Raw genomic sequence first — 24,390 nt, forward strand, 5'->3', positions numbered from 1 at the left:
CCTTTTGTTTTTGTCAGGCTACAATCACACACTCTTTCTGGTAGTTAAATTCAATTCACAATTCACCATATTCATGAAGTTTAACAACTCACAACCTCAAAGCTGCCAGTCCAGAATGATCAACACCTATACCAGGATACCCATGAATGAATGCCAGTGATACATCATCATCTTGTGCCTGAACAGGAGCAACCTCCCACAGAGAATACTCAGTGTTGTGTAGTAAGTATAGGTCAACGATTACAAAGACAAACTTTATTACAACTTCTTCATATACATTCAACGCTCCAAGATCCAGGTGAGATGTTATTGCTGCAGAGTCCATCAATGCTCTCTTCAAATGGGCTGAAGAAGTACACAGTCAGCACAGCCACCAGAAAAGATCTTCGCTAAGCACAGGCAAGTGCTCCTATTTATAGCCTGTGCAGGTTGGTCTGAGGTTATACAGCCCTATGAATCTAGTTATACCTCTGGGTTCCTTTTGTATTTCTCATAGGCAAATTCCTCAGTGTGAGCCCGGTCATTGCACACAGCAATGAAGTCAATTTCCAGTTGGAATGGCCCATCCACCTTGTCACCCAGTGTGAAGCCAATTGTGTTGATCTGGAACAAATCAAAACATTTCAGGAACATCTCCAAGGACTTATACATTCTGCTGCTTTCTTATCCTCAGGATCAGTAACCCCACCCACCCCGCCTCCAGATCCAGTAACTACAGTTATTCACTGCTTAAAACAGAACCTGAAGACCACAGGCAGTCAAAGTAGCTCACATGTCTCTTCCAAAAAGGGCGTTTTCTTTGCTGGAATGCGCTGCCATTGGCACCTAGTGCTGTTCCCTGTACACCACACAATTGCCCATTCTGTGAGAGCTCACACAGCGTTGCTCAGACTGATTGGATAGGAATCACCAATTGGAGGGGCAGGACTTCCACCTCAGAGGTAGTTGCTTCTCCACCTTGCCCCGTCCTGGGAACCCAATGTTTCAACCACAGGATCATCTGAATGAAGATCCTTTGGGGAGCTTTGTCAGGCTCAGGATTCAGAAATAAAAACAAAAATAGCTGGAAAAACTCAGCAGGTCTGACAGCATCTGTGGAGAGGAAGACAGATTTAACGTTTCGAGTCCGTATGGCCCTTCATGAGAACAGATAAAGAGTCATACGGTACTCGAAACGTTAACTCTGTCTTCCACGCCACAGATGCTGTCAGACCTGCTGAGTTTTTCCAGCTATTTTTGTTTTTGTTTCAGATTTCCAGCATCTGCAGTATTTTGCTATCAGGATTCGGAAAGTTGGCCCCAGCATCCAGTGCTCCACCTGTACAAATGGAGGATGCTACCTTCCCCCTTTTGCGTGTAATTTGCATGCACCCATATCTAACTTGGGCATATGTTAGTCACTGACATCAAGCACTTTTCCAGCCTGGGCCCAAGTATCGGTCCAAGTGGATAGCTTTGCAGGAAAGCTGGAGCCTCATCTCAAAGGGTGTCGACAGAGCTACAGGAGGTCGCTAGATAGAGCTGCCAACTCTGATTGGAGGTATTATCACATGACATTCTGAGCACATGATACCTCACCATGTGATGTGATGCCTATTCACATCATCTGATCATGTGACATTTGTTCACATGACTTCTACCAATGCTATTTAATTTACCATACAAAGGTTGGGTCTGTAGGTGGCTATCTTTGTTTATGATTCCAAGAACTAGAAGAGTGCAGGAGTGAAAACTGAGGACAGAAAAAGGGAAATCCAAGTCCCCAAAATGAAATACTGAGAATCCCCCAATACAAAGCCCTTTGATTCCTAAGCCCTCCTGACTGCCCACTGTCCAGCCTTCCACACATGGCTCTGGGATGGGGACACTGAAACATGTGGGAAGTCCTAGACGCACCTTGTGCTCTGACTGACCACGTGTGCAGCAAGTGCCACCAGCTGAAGCTACTTGAGCTCAGGGTTTCGGAGCTTGAGCGGCAACTGGACATTTAAAATTGCTAAATCTCCCAACTGCTGGAGGCACCGCTCCAGGGAGCTACCCACAATTCCCAGTCACTCTGGGAGGAATAGGAACCCAGCATTGGATCATCATAGACCATAATGGGCAACTGTAGTCACACCTAATCAAAACTCCAATGCACAAAAAGGATTCCCAGTTTGTACAGCTCGGGTACACACCGCTTCACTGCGGGAACAGTGTCCTGCAGTCAGCATTGCGGTGGAGCAGTCTGGGAAGAGTGTCCTGCAGTCAGTTCTTGTTGAAAATAACAAGAGTGACATTACAAGACAGCGTGAGAGAGCAGTGGAGAGATCGGAACCAGCACGAGTGTGGGGAAACTTCAAAAAGTGACTTCCGCACAAAGGTGAGAGCTGATTGGGGAGTAGTGGGTAAGTGTTTTTCTCCAGTTTAAAGTAGATTAAGCTAAGGAAAGGAAGGGTTTTAGTTTTTATTTAAAGTACATAAATAATTTAACTTTTTTTTTACTGTATTTAACTTAAACGGGTTTTTTGTCAACTAGAGGCATGGCAGTGCAGCTCAGTCCCGCGAAACATGTGGGAAGTCCTAGATGCTCCTTACACTCTGACCACGTGTGCAGGAAGTGCCACTAGCTGCTACTTGAGCTCAGGGTTTCGGAGCTTGAAAGGCAGCTGGGGGCACTGAGGTGTATCCGCGTGGCTGAGAGTTTCGTGGATAGCATGTTTTTAGACGTGCTCACCCCACAGCTTACAGAAGTGCAGACAGAGAAGGAATGGGTGACCATCAGTCAGAAGAAAGGTGTCAGGCAGGTAGTCAGGAAATCCCCAGGGTGCATCTCAGTCGAGAACCGTTTTTCTGTCTTGGAAAACGGTGAGAGTGACGATTCCTCTGGGAAGTGCAGCCATGTTCATGGCACTGTGAGTGGCTCAGTTATACGGTTGGCCGGGGAGGAAAAGAGGGGAAAAGCAATAGTGGCAGGAGACTTGATAGTAAGAGGAACAGACAGGCTTTTCTGTGGCCTTAGACGTGACTCCAGGATGGAATGTTGCTGATGTCAAGGATGTCACTGAACATTAATTGGGCATTCTAAAGGGGGAGGGCAAACAGACAGAGATCATGGTACCAATGACATAGGTAGAAAGAGGGATGAGGTCCTGCAAGCAGAATTTAGGGAGGTAGGAAACATTAAAGAACAGGACTTCAAAAGTAGTAATCTCTGGATTACTTCTGATGCCACGTACTAGTGAGTGTAGAAATAGGAGATTAGACCAGATGAATGCGTGGCTGGAGAGATGGTGCAGGAGGGAGGGCTTTAGATTTCTGGGTCATTGGGATCGTTTCTGGGGGTGGTGGGACCTGTACAAGGTGAATGAGTTACACCTGAACTGGAATGGGACCAACTTTCTTGAGGGGAAATTTGCTAGTGCTGTTGGGGAGGGTTTAAACTAACTTGGCAGGGGGATGAGATCCTGAGAGGAGGTTCAGCAGGGGGAGATGCACAGCCAAAATTAGAAAAGAAAGCAAGTGAGTCTGGAAGGCATAGGAATTATAGACCAGTTAAGGCACAAGGGAGTTTGGCAAGGTTGGATGGTATTTACTTCAATGCAAGGAGTCTGACAAATAAGGCATATGAGTTGAGGGCACAAATTAACACATGGAAGTATCATGTCATTGCTGTCACAGAGACATGGTTGAGAGGGGGCAGATTGGCAGCCCAATATTCCAGGATATAGGGTCTTCAGGCAAGACAGGGAAGGAGGTAAAAGAGGAAGGGGTATCGCAATATTCATCAAGGAATCAAATACAGCAGTAAGGAGGGATGACATCTTAGAAGCTCCTCAAATGAAGCCATATGGGTGGAACTGAAAAACAAAAAAGGAGCAATCAAATTGCTGGGAGTGTACTATAGGCCCCCAAACAGTCAGAGAGAAATAGAAGAGCAGATATGTAGGCAAATTTCAGAGAAGTGTAAAAATAATAGGGTAGTAATAGTGGGGGATTTTAACATCCCCAACATTAACTGGGTTAGTCATAGTGTGATAGGTTTAGAGGGAGCAGAATTCTTAAAATGCATCCAGGAGAGCTTTTTAAGCCAGTACGTAGAAGGTCCTACAAGACAGGGGCAGTCTTGGACTTAATTTTAGGGAATGAAGCCAGGCAACTGGTAGCGGTATCAGTGGGGGAGCATTTTGCAGATTGTGATCATAACACCGTTAGATTTAAGGTTGTTATGGAGAAGGACAAGGACAGGCCAGAAATCAGAGTTCGAAATTGGGGGAAGGTCGATTTTAATAAGATCAGATATGATTAGCCAGAGTGGACTGGGAGCAGCTACTTTTAGGTAAATCTGCATCGGAGCAGTGGGACTCATTCAAGAAGGGAATAGGGAGAGTACAGGGCCAACATATTCCAGTAAAGATAAAGGGAGGAACTAACAAATCCAGGGAACCCTGGATGTCGAGGGATATACAGGATCGAATAAAGAGAATAAGGGAGACTTACGGCAGATACCGAGGGCTCAAAACAGTGGAAGCCCTAGAGAAATATAGGATGTGTAGGGGACAACTTAAAAAGCAAATTAGGAGAGCAAAAAGAGAGCATGAGAAAATATTGGCAGGTAAAATAAAGGAAAATCCAAAGTTATTTTACAAGTACATTAAGTGTAAGAGGATAACTAGGGAAAGAGTAGGGCCCATTAAGGATCTTGGTGGTAATATTGTGTGGAGCCGGAAGACGTAGGTAAGGTTCTAAATGAATACTTCGTGTCAGTGTTCACAAGCGAGGGGGATGACGTGGGTATGGAAATCAGGCAGAAGGACTGTGATAATTTTAAAAATTAGCATAGATAGGGAGGAAGTTCTAAGTGGTCTGGCAGGCTTAAAAGTAGATAAATCTCCAGGCCCGGATGAAATGTATCCCAGACTGTTGAGTGAGGCAAGGAAGGTGATAGCAGGGGCGCAGGCAATAATTTTCAATACCTCTCTGGCCACAGAAGAGGTGCCAGAGGACTGCCAATGTGATACCATTACTCAAGAAGGGAGGAAGGGATAAACCAGGGAACTACAGGCCAGTCAATCTAACCTCAGTGGTGGGGAAACTATTGGAAGCAATTCTGAGGGACAGAATTAATCTACACCTGGAGAGGCAGGGATTAATCAAGGACAGTCAGCATGGTTTAGTTAAGGGAAGGTCATGTCTGACCAATTTGATTGAATTTTTCAAAAAGGTGACCAGGTGTGTAGATGAGGGCAATGCATTTGACATAGTCTGCTTGGACTTCAGCAAGGCTTTTGATAAGGTCCCGCATGGGAGACTGATAATGAAGGTAAGAGCCCATGAGATCCAAGGTAATTTGGCAAATTGGATCCAGAATTGGCTGAATGGCAGGAAGCAGAAGGTGATGGTCGAGGGGTGTTTTTGTGACTGGATGCCTGTGTCCAGTGGGGTTCCACAGGGATCATTATTGGGTCCCTTGCTGTTTGTGGTATATATAAATGATTTAGACTTGAATGTAGGAGGATTAATCAGTAAGTTCGCGGATGACACAAAAATTGGTGGGGTGGTAAATAGTGAGGATGATAGCCTTAGATTACAGGAGGATATAGATGGGCTGATCAGTGGCAAATGGAATTTAATCCGGATAAGTCTGAGGTGATGCACTGGGGCAGGACAAACAAGGCACAGGAATACACGATGAATGGTAGGACCTGGGAAGTACCGAGGATCAGAGGAACCTTGGTGTGCATGTCCACCGGTCCCTTAAGGTAGCAGGACAGGTAGATAAGGTGGTTAAGAAGGCATATGGGATACTTGTCTTTATTAGCCAAGGCATAGAATATAAGAGCAGAAAGGTTACGCTGGAACTGTATAAAACGCTGGTTAGACCACAGCTAGAGTATTGCGTGCAGTTCTGGAATCCGCATTAGAGGAAGGATGTGGTTGCACCAGAGAGTGCAGAGGAGATTTACCAGAATGTTGCCTGGGCTGGAGAGTTTTAGTTATGAGGAGAGATTAGATAGACTAGGGTTATTTTCCCTGGAGCAGAGGAGATTGAGGGGGGACATGATTGAGGTGTTTAAAATTATGAGGGGCGTAGATAGGGTAGACAGAAAGGAACTTTTCCCCTTGGTGTGGGAATCAATAACCAGGGGGCATAGATTAAGGTAAGGGGCAGGAGGTTTAGAGGGGATGTGAGGAAGAATTTTTTCACCCAGAGGGTGGTGGAAATCTGGAACTCACTGCCTGAAAGGGTGGTAGAGACAGAAACCCTCATAGCATTTAAGAAGTATTTGGATGTGCACTTACGATGCCTTGGCTTAGTGCTGGAAAATGGGATTAGAATAGTTACGTACTTGTTTAACCGGTGCAGACTCGATGGGCTGAAGGGTCTTTTGCTGTGCTGTAGACCTCTATGACTCTATTTAATCCTAACTGGCAGAACGTGACTTGTGGTGCCCCACAAGGATCTGTGTTCGAGCCTCGACCGTTTACTGGACAGTAAAATTTCTCTTATCCGGCATTATACCAGCCGGAATTCTCTACTAATTGGAATTTGCGCCATCGGCCTGCCTCAAACCCCCCTCTCCTCAGCAGCTTCTGCTGGAGTCTATATAGGGCCAGTATCAAAAAGAAATAAACACGCCAGTCCAAAGCCAGATCAAGATCCCTATAAGTCTCACTCTCTCCGGAGTTTGGAATTCTTTGAAGGGCACAATGCCACTGCCCCAGGGTTGCGGAGACAGAGTTTGATTTGGAGAGAATGCTGGAACCCGGAATCAGTGGTGGCCACAACAGATCGCGTCTTACACAAGACCACCTCATCTCACACACACAGGAGGGGTGAGGGAAAGAGAGTGCTGCAGTTAAGAATATAGATAGATATACATTGATAACTTTCTAAGCAAAAATCAAAGCATGCCGTGTTAACTCCCTATTAACCAGCATTTCTGCGCCACCTATTCCTGGAGCATGTCGGACAACAGAAATTTTTCTGTATTTATTAACAACTTAGATGGGATATAAAGCAATATGTCCAAATTTGCCCATGATAATGATAGGCGACATTGTAGTAATGTAGATGGAAGCTTAAAATTACAAAGAAATATTATTAAGCGAATGGGTAAAACTATAGTAAATGAGAGTTTCAATAAAAGCGAATGTGTGGTCTTCCAATTGGACCTAAAATGATAAAACAGGATACTTTCTAAATGATAAAAAGCTATAAACAGTGGAGATCAAAAGAGATTTGGGATCCATATACATGGGGTGCATGTCCACAGGTCCTCGAAGGCGGCAGGACAGATGGACAAGATGGTCAAGAAAGGATATGGAATGCTTTCCTTTATTGGGCGAGGTACTGAATACAAAAGCAGGGATGTAATCATTGAAATGCATAAAACACTGGTTAGGCCACAGCTAGAATTTTGTGTACAGTTCTGGTCACCACATTATAGGAAGAACATAATTGCTCTGGAGAGGGCAAAGATTGGATAGGCTAGGGTTGTTTCCCTGAGAACAGAGGAGGGTCAGGGATGACCTAATTGAGGTGTACAAAATTATGAGGGGCCTAGATAGGGTGACAGTAAAGACTTGTTTCCTCTAGCTGAGGGGTCAATTACTGGGAACCCAGCAGGGTGCATAGATTTAAGGTGATTGGTAGAAGGATTAGAGGGGACATGAGGAAAAACTTTTTCACCCAGTGGGTGGTGGGCATCTGGAATTCACTGTCTAAGTTGGTGTTTAAGGCTGAAACATTCAACTCATTTAAAAGGTACCTGGATCTACATCTGAAGTGCTGTAACCTGCAAGGCTATGGACCAGGTACTGGAAAGTGGGATTAAAATGAGCGGCTAGTTTCTTTTATCTCTTTTTGGCCGGCGTAGACACAATGGGCTGAATGGCCTCTTTCTGTACCATAACTTTTCTATTGTCTATAGGTACAGAAAATAATCACAAAAGCTAATGGAATGCTGGGCTTTGCATCTAGAGGACTATAGAATAAAAAGTGGGCAAAAGTCATGCTTCAGCTATAGAAAGCACTGATTAGGTCACAACAAAAACGAAAAATGCTGGCAAAACTTAGCAGGTCTGACAGCATCTGTGGAGAGAAAGACAGAGTTAAAGTTGAGTCCATATGACTCTTCTTCACAGCGTCATACGGACTTGAAACGTTAACTCTGTCTTTCTCTCCACAGATGCTGTCAGACCTGAATTTTTCTAGCATTTTTGTTTTTGTTTCAGATTTCCAGCATCGGCAGTATTTTGCCTTTATCTTATCGGTTAGGGCACTACATCTTTGAAAGGATATATTGTTCTTTGAAAGACTGCAGGACAGATTTGTCTGAATGATACCTAGACTTAAAAGGTTAAATTCTGAGAAGCAATTACACAAATTAGAGTTGTAGTTCCTGAATTTTAGAAAGTTAAGAGGCGATTTGATCAAAGTTTTCAAGATATTAATGGAAGCTGATAGGGTAGGTAGAAAGAAACCATCTCCACTATTTGGAGTGCAGAGTTAGGGAACATAGTCTAAAAATTAGAGCCAGACCTTTCAGGAGTGACATCTGGAAAGACTTCTACACGCAAAAGATAGGAGTTTGGAACTGTTTTCTACAAACGCCAGTTGATGCAAGATCAAACGTTAATTTTGAATCTGAGAACAGACATTGTTAACCAAAGGTATTAAGGGGCAAAGACAAATAAACGGAGTTAGGCCACAGATCAGCCATGATCTCATTGATTGGAGGAAAACACTCAAGGAGCTGAGTGGATCCTGTTTCTGTATTCCTATAACTTCCTAGCTCCAATGCTGAGCTGCGGAAATGCAGCCAAATGATCACACGGGAGGTCCAGATGCCTTTCTCATAGTTATACTGCACACAGACACAAGCTTCCACTTCACTTCCATTTATAACTGAGATAAGCACTTTTCAGAATTTATTCACCATTCTCCTGAAAACAATCACTTCTACCACTCATGTTTATCCCAGATATCCTATCTCCGCCAATTCTCACTGACCTTTCATCATTTCCATTAGTATTAATTACAAGAGGCCCTGCTTAATCCAAATTAAGTGCGCTGGCTATTTTGCGCAATTCAAGGAGCTGTTTGTGGTCACTTCCTGCCCACTGCTATTCATCCTGTAACACTGATTTAACACACATCAGTAAAGAATCTAGTTGAGCATCTTCCTTCAAAAACTCAAGACTTTCAGACCAACTTCCCTCAGCAGAAACAATTCCTTCCGTGTATCATCCTCTTATTACATGTTAATTTCTGAGACATTCATAAGCAAGGCAGCAGTGGTTCAGGGACTTGGACCAGCGCTTTCAGGTCAAAGTTGCTGGGACTTGAGACAGAACTCTACCAGCCCCACAGAGCTTGGCAATATTCCCAACACTTTGTGCCGGCACTGGTAATATTTTGGGAGCTCACCTTAAAATCTATCAAACATTAAACCTGCCATACCATATAGCAGACCACTCCTGAAATGCACATTCTATAAGGGTTGGGGACAGTACTGCATTATTAAGCTTCCACTGTATTCTGAAATAGAGACATTGCCAGGACCACAGAGATCCCAGGCTTGATCCCGTTCTGTGCAGTGCTAGCTGGATCAGCCACAGCGGCATTGCAGAAGACAATAAGTGCCCCAGTTACAAAGGGAAAGTGACTGAGCCAGGGATCCTGCTCCTTATGGTTGTGCAGTAGCTGCTAGCTGCTACAGGAGAGCACTGTGCCTCCTGCCAATGCAAGATGGCTGCCAAAACCGGTCTGTGCATACGCACTTGGCTGTCCATAAGCAGAATCCTTTGTTGTCATTTGCAGGAGACACAGTGCCAATTGGAAGCCATTCACCCAGTTTCTGAGCCTGGTGGCAGGCAGTTACGGCACAGTCTCCAAGCAGGGGAGGCTTCTGATTCCAGGGATTGTGATAGGGAGGGAGCGGAGGGTTCTGATCCCTGAAGCCGTTCACTCATAGTTTCTGAGCCCCTTGGTGGAAGGGCAGTCAGGCAGGTTGCAGCCTCCTCAGAGGAAAGGCTTCTGATTCCAGAAATCAGGTTGGGGAGAGAAGAGAGGTTTCTCATCCACCCGGTGACAGCTGCAATTCTGTTTGCAGCTCTGGGGCTCATTTCTTCCAGCACACCATATTTAAGTACCAACAAACAGGCAGACGATGGAATATAGGCTTAATTACACACCATCCCTTCGACAACTGAGTTACACTACTATGACAAGATGTTTATTGGAAGAAAGGTGCCTTCCCAAAAGAATGGGGAAAAATGGCAAGGAAAATGTTAAGGAAATCAAATGGGATAAAGAAAACTGTGGGACCCCTGAGAAATTCTGCTGCCTTCGCTCTAATATTTGCAGTTCCAGGGCCAGTAATCAACGCGCATGCACCCTACTCCCGATTGCCCGCTATAAAGATGGCAGTCGCGCTTACAACTGCACATACACAGCATTGGCAGCAAACATAGCCACAGGGGAGAGTGCACATATGTTGCTGGGCGAAGGCAAGATGGCTTAAGATCTCCTGTACAATGAAGCTCACTGTTTCAGCTCAAACTTAACAGACAAGTGAGGCACCTCTAGGGCGAGAGAGCAGCAAACTTAGTTTCACAATCTTCAGTACATATGCTGCAACCCATTAGAAACTGCATTTCCCTTTGCTCATGCCACTTGTCGGAGATACAATCAGTGACACGTAGCAAGAGGGGAAGCTCCACTGATCATTGGCATAATTGTCCAAGCAGAACGGGTTCTGATTAAACACCCCAGCTATTCATGCAGTTCAATAAAGGTCTCCAACCTTGTCCAACCACAATGGGTGCTGGTTATCCTGGATTCGACCCCGACTGGACAGGAAAAACTTGGAGAACGGAATCTAGAAAAACACAAGAATCACAGATTTTAAAAAACCGTTTCCTTGGCCTTCAGATAAAGTGAAAGCAGGTAGAGACCAAGAGATCCTCCAACAGGCAGTTCTGGCTCAAAAACATGAGCAGGGCAGCTTCAGATCGTCCACAGCAGGTTATGAGACACCCACCTCCCCCAACCACACCCCCCCTAATTCCACCTTCAATCCCTCCTTCTCCGCCCATCCAAGATCCAACTCCTTCTTCCCATCCCACGCAGGGAGTCACTCGCCCTGGCGGGATAAGTAGACACTATGGTCAATGAAAAATTAATTTTCACTTGGGGAAGCATGGGTTATTAAGGGGTAGGCAGCACAGATTTGTTAAAGGCAAATCATGTTTGACTAACTTTTGAGTTATTTGATGAAGAAACAGAGAGAGTTGATGAAGTTGGTGCAGTAGATGCTGTAAAAAAATTATGTGGACTTTCAAAAGACATTTGATAAAGTACCACATAGCAGACTTATTTGGAAAATAGAAGCACATGGGATTAATGGAACAGTGATAACTCACGTACATATATGTTCTTACGTGCAAGGTGTAGTGGGGAACAAGAGGCAGAGTGTAGTGGTGAAAGAATGTTTTTTCTACTGCAGAAAGATATGCTATTGGGTTCGCCAGGATTAGATATTGGGATAATTGCTTGTCCTCTTATATATAAATGACCTGGACTTGAGTATAGGAAGCATAATTTCAAAGTTTGCAAATTTAGATTCCACAAGAACCTCCAAAAGACAAGAGCGCATGTACTTGATGAGAACTCATTTGCAGGATTACGCAGAATACACAGGGATGCAGGATGAAATTGATGAGATGTATCAAAATGCCAGCACAGGCAGCATGGGCCGAATGGCCTGTTTCTTTGTTTCAAGATTCCAAGATAATGAAATTCTTAACAATGAACCTAGAAAATCATAGTATGAGACAAAGTCAACATCGTTTTACGAAAGGGAAATCATGTTTGACAAATGTATTTGAGATTTTTTAGGATGTAACTAACAGGCTAGTTAAAGGAGAACCAGTAGATATCATATACATAGATTTCCAAAAGGCATTTGGTAAGGTGCCACACTAAACGTAAGATAAGGGCACATGAAGTTGTGAGTAATATATTAACATGGACAGAAGATTGGTTAACCGACAAAAAGCAGAGAGAAACTAGTGGATTGCCACAAGGATCAGTTATCTACGGTAATGACTTAGATGAAGAGACTAACAGCAATGTATCTTATCTAAGTTTGCTGAAGATGCAAAGCTAGGTGAGAATATAAGTTGTGAGGAGGACATAAGAGAATTCAAAGGGATATAGACAGGTTAAGTGAATGGGCAACATGGTGGCAGATGGAGTATAACGTAGAGAAGTGTGAGCTTATTCACTTTGGTGGAAGATCAGAAAAACAGAATTTTTTTAAATATTGAAGTTCAGAAGACTTGGGTGTACATGTAAAAAGAACACAGAAATTTGGCACTAAAATAAATGCAAAATACTGCAGATGCTGGAGATCCGAAATAAAAGCAGAAAGTGCTGGAAAAACTGAGCAGGTAGCATCTGTTGACAAAGAAACAAAGTTAATGTTTAGAGTCCAACATGACTCTTCTTCAAGTGACAGAAATTTGGCATACAGGTACAGCAAGCAATTGGGAAAGCAAATGGCCTTTATTGCAAAGGAATTGGACTACAAAAATCATAGAATTGAAGAATTATTGCAGCATAGAAGGAGACCATTCAATCCATTGTGTCAGCGCCAACTCTCCAAATAAGCAAGTGCTTGCCATCGCCCCCCCACTCCTCTCTCCGTAACCCCAGCACATTCTTCCTTTTCAGATAATAATCCAATTTCCTCTTGAATGCCTTGATTGAACCTGCCTCCACCACACTCTTAAGCAGCGCGTTCCAGATCTTAACAGTTGCTGTGTGAAAAAGTTTTTCCTCATGTCTCCATTGCCTCTTTTGCAAATTACCTTAAACCTATGCCTTCTCGATGTTATCGATCCTTCCACCAGTGAGAACAGTTTTTCCCTATCTAGTCTGTCCAGACCCTTCATGATTTTGAATACCTCTATCAAATCTCTCCTCCAATGTATCTACCTAACTGCTCCTCATCCTTGGAACCATTCTCGTGAATCTTTTCTGCACTCTCTACAATGCCTTCACGTCTTTCCTAAAGCTTGGCGCCCAGAATTGGACGGAATACTCCAGTTGAGGCTGAACCAGTGTTCTGTACAAGTTTAACATAACCTCCTTGCTTTTGTTTCTATGTACCCATTTTTAAAGCCTAGGATACTGTATGCTTTATTTACCGCTCTCTCAACCTGTCCTGCCACCTTCAATAATTTATGTACATATACACCCGGGTCCCTCTGATCCTGCACCTCCTTTAGGATCGTACCCTTTATTTAATATTGTCCCTCCATGTTTTTCCTATCAAAATGAATCATTTTACACTTCTCTGCATTGAACTTCGTCCACCAGTTGTCCTTTCATTCCACCATCTTGTCTACATCCTTTCAAAGCTCTACACTGTCCTCTTCACAGTTCATAATGCTTCCAAGTTTCATATCATCCACAAATTTTGAAATTGTGCCCTGTACACCAAGATCTAGGTCATTAATATATATCAGGAAAAGCAAGAGTCCCAACACCAACCCCTGGGGAACTCGACTACAAACAATCCTCCAGTCTGAGAAACATCCATTAACCACTACTCTCTGTTTCCTGTCACTCAGCCAATTTCATATCCATGTTGCCATTGTATCTTTTATTCAAAGAGCTATATCTTTCATAAGTCCATTGTGCAGCACTGTATCAAATGCCTTTTGAAGTCCATGGACACCACATCAATAGCATTTCCCTCAACAACCCTCTCTGTTACCTTTCAAAAAATTCCACCAAGTTAAAAATGATTTAACCATAAAAAATCCATTCTGGCTTTCCTTAATTAACCCACATATGTCCAAATGACTATCAATTTTGTCTCAAATTATTGTTTATTGAAGCTTCCCCAACACCGAAGTTAAACAGGCTAGCCTGTAGTGGCTGGGTTTATCTTTACACCTTTTTTTGAGCAAGGATGTAACATTTGGGACCACCTGAGTCTAAAGACGACTGAGGAAATCTAAGATAGAATGAGGTGGTCTTGCTATAGTTGTACAGGGCTTTACTAAGACCATGCCTGGAGTATTGCGTGCAGTTTTGGTCTCCATATTTAAGGAAGAATATACTTACAGTGGAAGCAGTATAACAAAAGTTCACTGGATTGGTTCCTGGGTTGAGAGCGTTATCCTATGATAAGAGGCTGAGTAAATTGAGCCTATGCTCTCCAGAGTTTAAAAGAATTAAAGATGATCTCATTCAAACATTCAAGATTCTGAAGGAGCTTGACAGGATAGACAGAGGTTGTTTCCCCTAGGTGGGGAATCTAGAACATAGTGACACAATCTCAGGATAAGAAATTGACCATTTAGGACAGATGAGGAGAAACTTCTTCATTCAAAGGGTTGTGAATCTTTGGAATTCTCTCCCCTAGAGGGTTGTGGATAGTTCATTGCTGAATATTTAAGGCTGCGATCGATAGATTTCTGGTCTCTCAGAGAACCAAGGGATCTGAAGAAGAGGGCAGGAAAGTGAAGTTGAGGCAGGAGGTTAGCCACTATCACACTGAATGGTGGAGCACTTTTGATGGGCCCAATGGTCTACACCTGCTCCTATTTCGCATATTCTTATGTTGCTATGATTCTAACCCCTGCCTCAGGCAGTAGTCCCACAGTACCGTTCTGCTGTGTCAGCTCATAAGATGAACTCAAGACTCTGGAGTGGGAGTGGAACCGTATGACTCGGAGGAGAGACAGCTACCCACTGACCCACAACTAATATAAGGATGAGATTCCACGGGAGTCCTGTACTCAAAGGTATAAACTAGCGCCTTCAGATGAACGAGCAGAAAGACAGTTCTACCTTCACATCCTGCCAATAGGGGCCTCCCTGGGTGAAGAGGAAATAATTGTAGAGGTCATCCTTCTGATGAGTGAAGTACATCTCACTGCTGATGTTCACCATCCAGGGTCGGCCATCCCCTCGGACCCGCAAGTGCAGTGTGTTGAAATTCGACAGGTCATAGTATTTCTTGAGGTCAAAGGCACCCTGCAGCAGGGAGAAAAGAAAGCTATGTGACTGGAGACAATGACACCCAAGGTGCTGTCACTGGTGTCTCCAGAAACACTTCAGCACTGTCAAACCATGACTATGGAGCAGTGAGAAATTTTAATAATTTGGATGAGGAAGGATGGTGTTGGGGAGTCAGGGAGAGTCAGAAATGGGGAGTTGAGAGAGTCAGAAATGGGGAGGATGAGAGAGCTTGGGCATAGTTGAGAAGTTTAATGGGGAGCTGAGAGAGCTCAGCGGGGAAAGGGGAGGGAGCTTGGTGGGGGAAGGGGAGAAAGTTGAAGGGGAAAGAATTCCGAGGGTAGGGAAGAAAGGTCAGGAGGGAGGGAAGGAATGTTTTCAGTGGGTGTGGCAGAGGGAGATGGGGGGGTGGCAGAGGGAGACAGGGATTGGGGAGCTGGTATTTGAGTGGTGAGTGTTGAGAGTGTGGGGTTGGGGGATTGAAGGAAATTCAGAGGTGTTTGTGGTGTACACAGGGTTTGGGGGGGATCGATTTGCAGAGGGGGTTTGGGGGGGATCGGGATGCAGAGGGGGTTTGGGGGGATCGGGATGCAGAGGGGGTTTGGGGGGGATCGGGATGCAGAGGGGGTTTGGGGGGGATCGGGATGCAGAGGGGGTTTGGGGGGATCGGGATGCAGAGGGGGTTTGGGGGGGGATCGGGATGCAGAGGGGGTTTGGGGGGGATCGGGATGCAGAGGGGGTTTGGGGGGGATCGGGATGCAGAGGGGGTTTGGGGGGGATCGGGATGCAGAGGGGGTTTGGGGGGGATCGGGATGCAGAGGGGGTTTGGGGGGGATCGGGATGCAGAGGGGGTTTGGGGGGGGATCGGGATGCAGAGGGGGTTTGGGGGGGGATCGGGATGCAGAGGGGGTTTGGGGGGGATCGGGATGCAGAGGGGGTTTGGGGGGGATCGGGATGCAGAGGGGGTTTGGGGGGGATCGGGATGCAGAGGGGGTTTGGGGGGGATCGGGATGCAGAGGGGGTTTGGGGGGGATCGGGATGCAGAGGGGGTTTGGGGGGGATCGGGATGCAGAGGGGGTTTGGGGGGGATCGGGATGCAGAGGGGGTTTGGGGGGGATCGGGATGCAGAGGGGGTTTGGGGGGGATCGGGATGCAGGGGGTGTTTGGGGGGGATCGGGATGCAGAGGGTGTTTGGGGGGGATCGGGATGCAGAGGGTGTTTGGGGGGGATCGGGATGCAGAGGGTGTTTGGGGGGGATCGGGATGCAGAGGGTGTTTGGGGGGATCGGGATGCAGAGGGTGTTTGGGGGGGATCGGGATGCAGAGGGTGTTTGGGGGGGATCGGGATGCAGAGGGTGTTTGGGGGGGATCGGGATGCAGGGGGTGTTTGGGGGGGATCGGGATGCAGAGGGTGTTTGGGGGGGATCGGGATGCAGAGGGTGTTTGGGCGGATGGGGATGCAGAGGGTGTTTGGGGGGATGGGGATGCAGAGGGTGTTTGGGGGATGGGGATGCAGAGGGTGTTTGGGGGGGATCGGGATGCAGAGGGTGTTTGGGGGGGATCGGGATGCAGAGGGTGTTTGGGGGGGATCGGGATGCAGAGGGTGTTTGGGGGGGATCGGGATGCAGAGGGTGTTTGGGGGGGATCGGGATGCAGAGGGTGTTTGGGCGGATCGGGATGCAGAGGGTGTTTGGGGGGATCGGAATGCAGAGGGTGTTTGGGGGGGATGGGGATGCAGAGGGTGTTTGGGGGGGATGGGGATGCAGAGGGTGTTTGGGGGGATCGGGATGCAGAGGGTGATTGGGCAATCAGGTGTAGAGGAGGTTTAGGGGATCAGGGTGTAGGGGGATTTCGGGGGATCATGGTGTAGAAGGGGTTGGGTATACAGGGAGTTTGGGGGAATTGGGGTTTATCGGGGGGGGGGAAATCGGGATATACAGGGAGTTTGGAGGGAATCGAAGTGAAGACGGAGTTTGCAGGGATTGGGGTGTGGAGTAGGTTTGGGGGAGAGTGGGGTATAGAAGAGATTTAGGGGAGATTGGGGATAGAGGGGAGTTAGGGGAGGGAGAGGTGTAGAGTGGATTTAGGGGAGATCAGGGTGTAGAGGGGATTTAGAGGAGATCGGGGTGTAGAGGGGATTTAGGGGAGAGCGGGGTGTAGAGGGGATTTAGGGGAGAGCGGGGTGTAGAGGGGATTTAGGGGAGAGCGGGATGTAGAGGGGATTTAGGGAGAGCGGGGTGCAGAGGGGATTTAGGGGAGAGCGGGGTGTAGAGGGGATTTAGGGGAGAGCGGGGTGTAGAGGGGATTTAGGGGAGAGCGGGGTGTAGAGGGGATTTAGGGGAGAGCGGGGAGTAGAGGGGTTTTAGGGGAGAGCGGGGTGTAGAGGGGGAGAGCGGGAAGGAGAGGGGGTTTAGGGGAGAGCGAAAGCGGGGTGTAGAGGGGATTTAGGTGAGATCGGGGTGTAGAGGGGATTTAGGGGAGAGCGGGCTGTAGAGGGGATTTAGGGGAAAGCGGGCTGTAGAGGGGATGTAGGGGAGAGCGGGCTGTAGAGGGGATGTAGGGGAGAGCGGGGTGTAGAGGGGATGTAGGGGAGAGCGGGGTGTAGAGGGGATGTAGGGGAGAGCGGGGTGTAGAGGGGATGTAGGGGAGAGCGGGGTGAAGAGGGGATGTAGGGGAGAGCGGGGTGAAGAGGGGATGTAGGGGAGAGCGGGGTGAAGAGGGGATGTAGGGGAGAGCGGGGTGTAGAGGGGATTTAGGGGAGAGCGGGGTGTAGAGGGGATCTGGGGAGAGCGGGGTGTAGAGGGGAAATAGGGGAGAGCGGGGTGTAGAGGGGATTTAGGGGAGAGCGGGGTGTAGAGGGGATTTAGGGGAGAGCGGGGTGTAGAGGGGATTTAGGGGAGAGCGGGGTGTAGAGGGGATTTAGGGGAGAGCGGGGTGTAGAGGGCATTTAGGGGAGAGCGGGGTGTAGAGGGGATTTAGGGGACAGCGGGGTGTAGAGGGGATTTAGGGGACAGCGGGGTGTAGAGGGGATTTAGGGGACAGCGGGGTGTAGAGGGCATTTAGGGGACAGCGGGGTGTAGAGGGCATTTAGGGGACAGCGGGGTGTAGAGGGCATTTAGGGGAGAGCGGGGTGTAGAGGGCATTTAGGGGAGAGCGGGGTGTAGATGGGATTTAGGGGAGAGCGGGATGTAGAGGGGATTTAGGGGAGAGCGGGGTGTAGAGGGCATTTAGGGGAGAGCGGGGTGTAGAGGGCATTTAGGGGAGAGCGGGGTGTAGAGGGCATTTAGGGGAGAGCGGGGTGTAGAGGGTATTTAGGGGAGAGCGGGGTATAGAGGGCATTTAGGGGAGAGCGGGCTGTAGAGGGCATTTAGGGGAGAGCGGGGTGTAGAGGGGATTAAGGGGAGAGCGAGGTGTAGAGGGGATTAAGGGGAGATCGGGATGTAGAGGGGATTTGGGGAGAGCGGGGATCAAGGGGAGAACGGAGTGTAGAGAGGGAGAGCAGGGTGTAGAGGGGGAGAGCAGGGTGCAGAGGGGGTTTAGGGGAGACCGAGAGCGGGGTATAGACGGGATTTATGGGAGAGCGGAGTATAGAGGGGATTTAGGGGAGAGCGGGGTGTAGATGGGATTTAGGGGAGAGCGGGATGTAGAGGGGATTTAGGGGAGAGAGCGATGTAGGGTGGAGAGCGGGGTGTAGAGGGAATTTAGGGGAGATCGGGGTGTAGAGGGGTTCTAGGGGAGAGCGGGGCGAAGAGGGGATGTAGGGGAGAGCGGGGCGTAGAGGGGATTTAGGGGAGAGCGGGGCGTAGAGGGGAATTAGGGGAGGGCGGGGCGTAGCGGGGGAGGGCGGGGCGTAGCGGGGAGGGCGGGGCGTAGCGGGGGAGGGCGGGGCGTAGCGGGGGAGGGCGGGGCGTAGCGGGGGAGGGCGGGGCGTAGCGGGGGAGGGCGGGGCGTAGCGGGGGAGGGCGGGGCGTAGCGGGGGAGGGCGGGGCGTAGCGGGGAGGGCGGGGCGTAGCGGGGAGGGCGGGGCGTAGCGGGGAGGGCGGGGCGTAGCGGGGGGGGGCGGGGCGTAGCGGGGGGGGCGGGGCGTAGCGGGGGAGGGCGGGGCGTAGCGGGGGAGGGCGGGGCGTAGCGGGGAGGGCGGGGGCGTAGCGGGGGAGGGCGGGGCGTAGCGGGGGAGGGCGGGGCGTAGCGGGGGAGGGCGGGGCGTAGCGGGGGAGGGCGGGGCGTAGCGGGGGAGGGCGGGGCGTAGCGGGGGAGGGCGGGGCGTAGCGGGGGAGGGCGGGGCGTAGCGGGGGAGGGCGGGGCGTAGCGGGGGAGGGCGGGGCGTAGCGGGGAGGGCGGGGCGTAGCGGGGAGGGCGGGGGCGTAGCGGGGAGGGCGGGGCGTAGCGGGGGAGGGCGGGGCGTAGCGGGGGAGGGCGGGGGCGTAGCGGGGGAGGGCGGGGCGTAGCGGGGGAGGGCGGGGCGTAGCGGGGGAGGGCGGGGCGTAGAGGGGGAGGGCGGGGCGTAGAGGGGGAGGGCGGGGCGTAGAGGGGGAGGGCGGGGCGTAGAGGGGGAGGGCGGGGCGTAGAGGGGGAGGGCGGGGCGTAGAGGGGGAGGGCGGGGCGTAGAGGGGGAGGGCGGGGCGTAGAGGGGGAGGGCGGGGCGTAGAGGGGAGGGCGGGGCGTAGAGGGGGAGGGCGGGGCGTAGAGGGGAGGGCGGGGCGTAGAGGGGGAGGGCGGGGCGTAGAGGGGGAGGGCGGGGCGTAGAGGGGGAGGGCGGGGCGTAGAGGGGGAGGGCGGGGCGTAGAGGGGGAGGGCGGGGCGTAGAGGGGGAGGGCGGGGCGTAGAGGGGGAGGGCGGGGCGTAGAGGGGGAGGGCGGGGCGTAGAGGGGGAGGGCGGGGCGTAGAGGGGGAGGGCGGGGCGTAGAGGGGGAGGGCGGGGCGTAGAGGGGGAGGGCGGGGCGTAGAGGGGGAGGGCGGGGCGTAGAGGGGGAGGGCGGGGCGTAGAGGGGGAGGGCGGGGCGTAGAGGGGGAGGGCGGGGCGTAGAGGGGGAGGGCGGGGCGTAGAGGGGGAGGGCGGGGCGTAGAGGGGGAGGGCGGGGCGTAGAGGGGGAGGGCGGGGCGTAGAGGGGGAGGGCGGGGCGTAGAGGGGGAGGGCGGGGCGTAGAGGGGGAGGGCGGGGCGTAGAGGGGGAGGGCGGGGCGTAGAGGGGGAGGGCGGGGCGTAGAGGGGGAGGGCGGGGCGTAGAGGGGGAGGGCGGGGCGTAGAGGGGGAGGGCGGGGCGTAGAGGGGGAGGGCGGGGCGTAGAGGGGGAGGGCGGGGCGTAGAGGGGGAGGGCGGGGCGTAGAGGGGGAGGGCGGGGCGTAGAGGGGGAGGGCGGGGCGTAGAGGGGGAGGGCGGGGCGTAGAGGGGGAGGGCGGGGCGTAGAGGGGGAGGGCGGGGCGTAGAGGGGGAGGGCGGGGCGTAGAGGGGGAGGGCGGGGCGTAGAGGGGGAGGGCGGGGCGTAGAGGGGGAGGGCGGGGCGTAGAGGGGGAGGGCGGGGCGTAGAGGGGGAGGGCGGGGCGTAGAGGGGGAGGGCGGGGCGTAGAGGGGGAGGGCGGGGCGTAGAGGGGGAGGGCGGGGCGTAGAGGGGGAGGGCGGGGCGTAGAGGGGGAGGGCGGGGCGTAGAGGGGGAGGGCGGGGCGTAGAGGGGGAGGGCGGGGCGTAGAGGGGGAGGGCGGGGCGTAGAGGGGGAGGGCGGGGCGTAGAGGGGGAGGGCGGGGCGTAGAGGGGGAGGGCGGGGCGTAGAGGGGGAGGGCGGGGCGTAGAGGGGGAGGGCGGGGCGTAGAGGGGGAGGGCGGGGCGTAGAGGGGGAGGGCGGGGCGTAGAGGGGGAGGGCGGGGCGTAGAGGGGGAGGGCGGGGCGTAGAGGGGGAGGGCGGGGCGTAGAGGGGGAGGGCGGGGCGTAGAGGGGGAGGGCGGGGCGTAGAGGGGGAGGGCGGGGCGTAGAGGGGGAGGGCGGGGCGTAGAGGGGGAGGGCGGGGCGTAGAGGGGGAGGGCGGGGCGTAGAGGGGGAGGGCGGGGCGTAGAGGGGGAGGGCGGGGCGTAGAGGGGGAGGGCGGGGGCGTAGAGGGGGAGGGCGGGGCGTAGAGGGGGAGGGCGGGGCGTAGAGGGGGAGGGCGGGGCGTAGAGGGGGAGGGCGGGGCGTAGAGGGGGAGGGCGGGGCGTAGAGGGGGAGGGCGGGGCGTAGAGGGGGAGGGCGGGGCGTAGAGGGGGAGGGCGGGGCGTAGAGGGGGAGGGCGGGGCGTAGAGGGGGAGGGCGGGGCGTAGAGGGGGAGGGCGGGGCGTAGAGGGGGAGGGCGGGGCGTAGAGGGGGAGGGCGGGGCGTAGAGGGGGAGGGCGGGGCGTAGAGGGGGAGGGCGGGGCGTAGAGGGGGAGGGCGGGGCGTAGAGGGGGAGGGCGGGGCGTAGAGGGGGAGGGCGGGGCGTAGAGGGGGAGGGCGGGGCGTAGAGGGGGAGGGCGGGGCGTAGAGGGGGAGGGCGGGGCGTAGAGGGGGAGGGCGGGGCGTAGAGGGGGAGGGCGGGGGTAGAGGGGGAGGGCGGGGGCGTAGAGGGGGAGCGGGGCGTAGAGGGGGAGGGCGGGGCGTAGAGGGGGAGAGCGGGGCGTAGAGGGGGAGAGCGGGGCGTAGAGGGGGAGAGCGGGTCGTAGAGGGGGAGAGCGGGTCGTAGAGGGGGAGAGCGGGTCGTAGAGGGGGAGAGCGGGTCGTAGAGGGGGAGAGCGGGGCGTAGAGGGGGGAGAGCGGGTCGTAGAGGGGGAGAGCGGGTGTAGAGGGGGAGAGCGGGGCTGTAGAGGGGGAGCGGGGGCGTAGAGGGGGAGAGCGGGGCGTAGAGGGGGAGAGCGGGGCGTAGAGGGGGAGAGCGGGGCGTAGAGGGGGAGAGCGGGGCGTAGAGGGGGAGAGCGGGGCGTAGAGGGGGAGAGCGGGGCGTAGAGGGGGAGAGCGGGGCGTAGAGGGGAGAGAGCGGGGCGTATAGTGGGGGAGAGCGGGGCGTAGAGGGGGAGAGCGGGGCGTAGAGGGGGAGAGCGGGGCGTAGAGGGGGAGAGCGGGGCGTAGAGGGGATTTAGGGGAGATCGGGGTGTAGAGGGGATTTAGGGGAGAGCGGGGTGTAGAGGGGATTTAGGGGAGAGCAGGGTGTAGAGGGGATTTAGGGGAGAGCGGGGTGTAGAGGGGGAGAGCGGGGTGTAGGTGGGGTTTAGGGGAGAGCGAGAGCGGGGTGTAGAGGGGATTTAGGGGAGAGCGGAGTGTAGAGGGGATTTAGGGGAGAGCGGGGTGTAGAGGGGATTTAGGGGAGAGCCGGGTGTAGAGGGGATTAAGGGGAGAGCTGGGTGTAGAGGGGATTTAGGGGAGAGCAGGGTGTAGAGGGGATTTAGGGGAGAGCGGGGTGTAGAGGGGATTTAGGGGAGAGCGGGGTGTAGAGGGGATTTAGGTGAGAGCAGGGTGTAGAGGGGATTTAGGGGAGAGCGGGTGTAGAGGGGATTTAGGGGAGAGCGGCGTGTAGAGGGGATTTAGGGGAGAGCAGGGTGTAGAGGGGGAGAGCGGGGTGTAGAGGGGATTTAGGGGAGATCGGGGTGTAGAGGGGTTTTAGGGGAGAGCGGGGTGTAGAGGGGTTTTAGGGGAGAGCGGGGTGTAGAGGGGATTTGGGGACAGCGGGGTGTAGAGGGGATTTAGGGGAGAGTGGGGTGTAGAGGGGATTTAGGGGAGAGTGGGGTGTAGAGGGGATTTAGGGGAGAGTGGGGCGTAGAGGGGATTTAGGGGAGAGCGGGGTGTAGAGGGGATCTAAGGGAGAGCGGGGTGTAGAGGGGATTTAGGGGAGAGCGGGGTGTAGAGGGGATTTAGGGGAGAGCTGGGTGTAGAGGGGATTTAGGGGAGAGCGGGGTGTAGAGGGGATTTAGGGGAGAGTGGGGTGTAGAGGGGATTTAGGGGAGAGTGGGGTGTAGATGGGATTTAGAGGAGAGTGGGGTGTAGATGGGATTTAGAGGAGAGTGGGGTGTAGAGGGGATTTAGGGAAGAGCGGGGTGTAGAGGGGATTTAGGGGAGAGCCGGGTGTAGAGGGGATTTAGGGGAGAGCGGGGTGTAGAGGGGATTTGCGGGAGAGCGGGGTGTGGAGGGGATTGGGGAGAGCGGGGTGTAGAGGGGATCTAGGGGAGAGCTGAGTGTAGAGGGGATTTAGGGGAGAGTGGGGTGTAGGGGGAGAGCAGGCTGTAGAGGGGGATAGCGGGGAGTAGAGGGGGAGAGCGGGGTGTAGGGGGGGTTTAGGGGAGAGCGGGGTGTAGAGGGCATTTAGGGGAGAGCGGGGTGTAGAGGGCATTTAGGGGAGAGCGGGGTGTAGAGGGCATTTAGGGGAGAGCGGGGTGTAGAGGGCATTTAGGGGAGGGCGGGGTGTAGAGGGGATTTGCGGGAGACCGGGGTGTAGAGGGGATTGGGGAGAGCAGGGTGTAGAGGGGATCTAGGGGAGAGCTGAGTGTAGCAGGGATTTAGGGGAGAGTGGGGTGTAGAGGCGGTTTAGGGAAGAGCGGGGTGTAGAGGCGGTTTAGGGAAGAGCGGGGTGTAGAGGGGATTTAGGGAGAGAGCGAGGCGTAGAGGGAATTTAGGGGAGAGCGGCGTGTAGAGGGGATTTAGGGGAGAGCAGGGTGTAGAGGGGGAGAGCGGGGTGTAGAGGGGATTTAGGGGAGATCGGGGTGTAGAGGGGATTTAGGGGAGAGCGGGGTGTAGAGGGGATTTAGGGGAGAGCGGGGTGTAGAGGGGATTTAGGGGAGAGCGGGGTGTAAAGGGGATTTAGAGGAGAGCGGGGTGTAGAGGGGATTTAGGGGAGATAGGGGTGTAGAGGGGATTTAGGGGAGAGCGGGGTGTAGAGGGGATTTGCGGGAGAGCGGGGTGTAGAGGGGATTGGGGAGAGCAGGGTGTAGAGGGGATCTAGGGGAGAGCTGAGTGTAGCGGGGATTTAGGGGAGAGTGGGGTGTAGGGGGAGAGCGGGCTGTAGAGAGGGATAGCGGGGTGTAGAGGGGATTTAGGTGAGAGCGGGGTGAAGAGGGGATTTACGGGAGAGCGGGGTGTAGAGGCGGTTTAGGGAAGAGCGGGGTGTAGAGGCGGTTTAGGGAAGAGCGGGGTGTAGAGGGGATTTAGGGAGAGAGCGAGGCGTAGAGGGGATTTAGGGGAGAGCGGCATGTAGAGGGGATTTAGGGGAGAGCAGGGTGTAGAGGGGGAGAGCGGGGTGTAGAGGGGATTTACGGGAGATCAGGATGTAGAGGGGTTTTAGGGGAGAGCGGGGTGTAGAGGGGATTTGGGGACAGCGGGGTGTAGAGGGGATTTAGGGGAGAGTGGGGTGTAGAGGGGATTTAGGGGAGAGCGGGGTGTAGA

The 24,390-nt window shown here is 52.8% G+C and overlaps 1 protein-coding gene across 1 annotated transcript in view; it reads right to left on the reverse strand.

Annotated features, from left to right (window-relative positions):
• Window positions 1-240: 240 nt before the first annotated feature.
• ndufaf1 (NADH:ubiquinone oxidoreductase complex assembly factor 1) overlaps window positions 241-24,390 on the reverse strand; it is a 35,433-nt gene continuing 11,283 nt past the window's right edge. The window contains exons 2-4 of the mRNA XM_041213851.1: window positions 14,852-15,037; window positions 10,791-10,865; window positions 241-603 (exon numbers count right to left, since the gene is read on the reverse strand). Of these exons, the coding sequence (XP_041069785.1) occupies window positions 463-603; window positions 10,791-10,865; window positions 14,852-15,037 (402 nt within the window). The 3' untranslated portion in view covers window positions 241-462. The remainder of the gene's footprint in view (window positions 604-10,790; window positions 10,866-14,851; window positions 15,038-24,390) is intronic.

This window comes from Carcharodon carcharias, chromosome 20 (genome assembly GCF_017639515.1).
Source record: "Carcharodon carcharias isolate sCarCar2 chromosome 20, sCarCar2.pri, whole genome shotgun sequence".
Classification (NCBI taxonomy): domain Eukaryota; kingdom Metazoa; phylum Chordata; class Chondrichthyes; order Lamniformes; family Lamnidae; genus Carcharodon; species Carcharodon carcharias.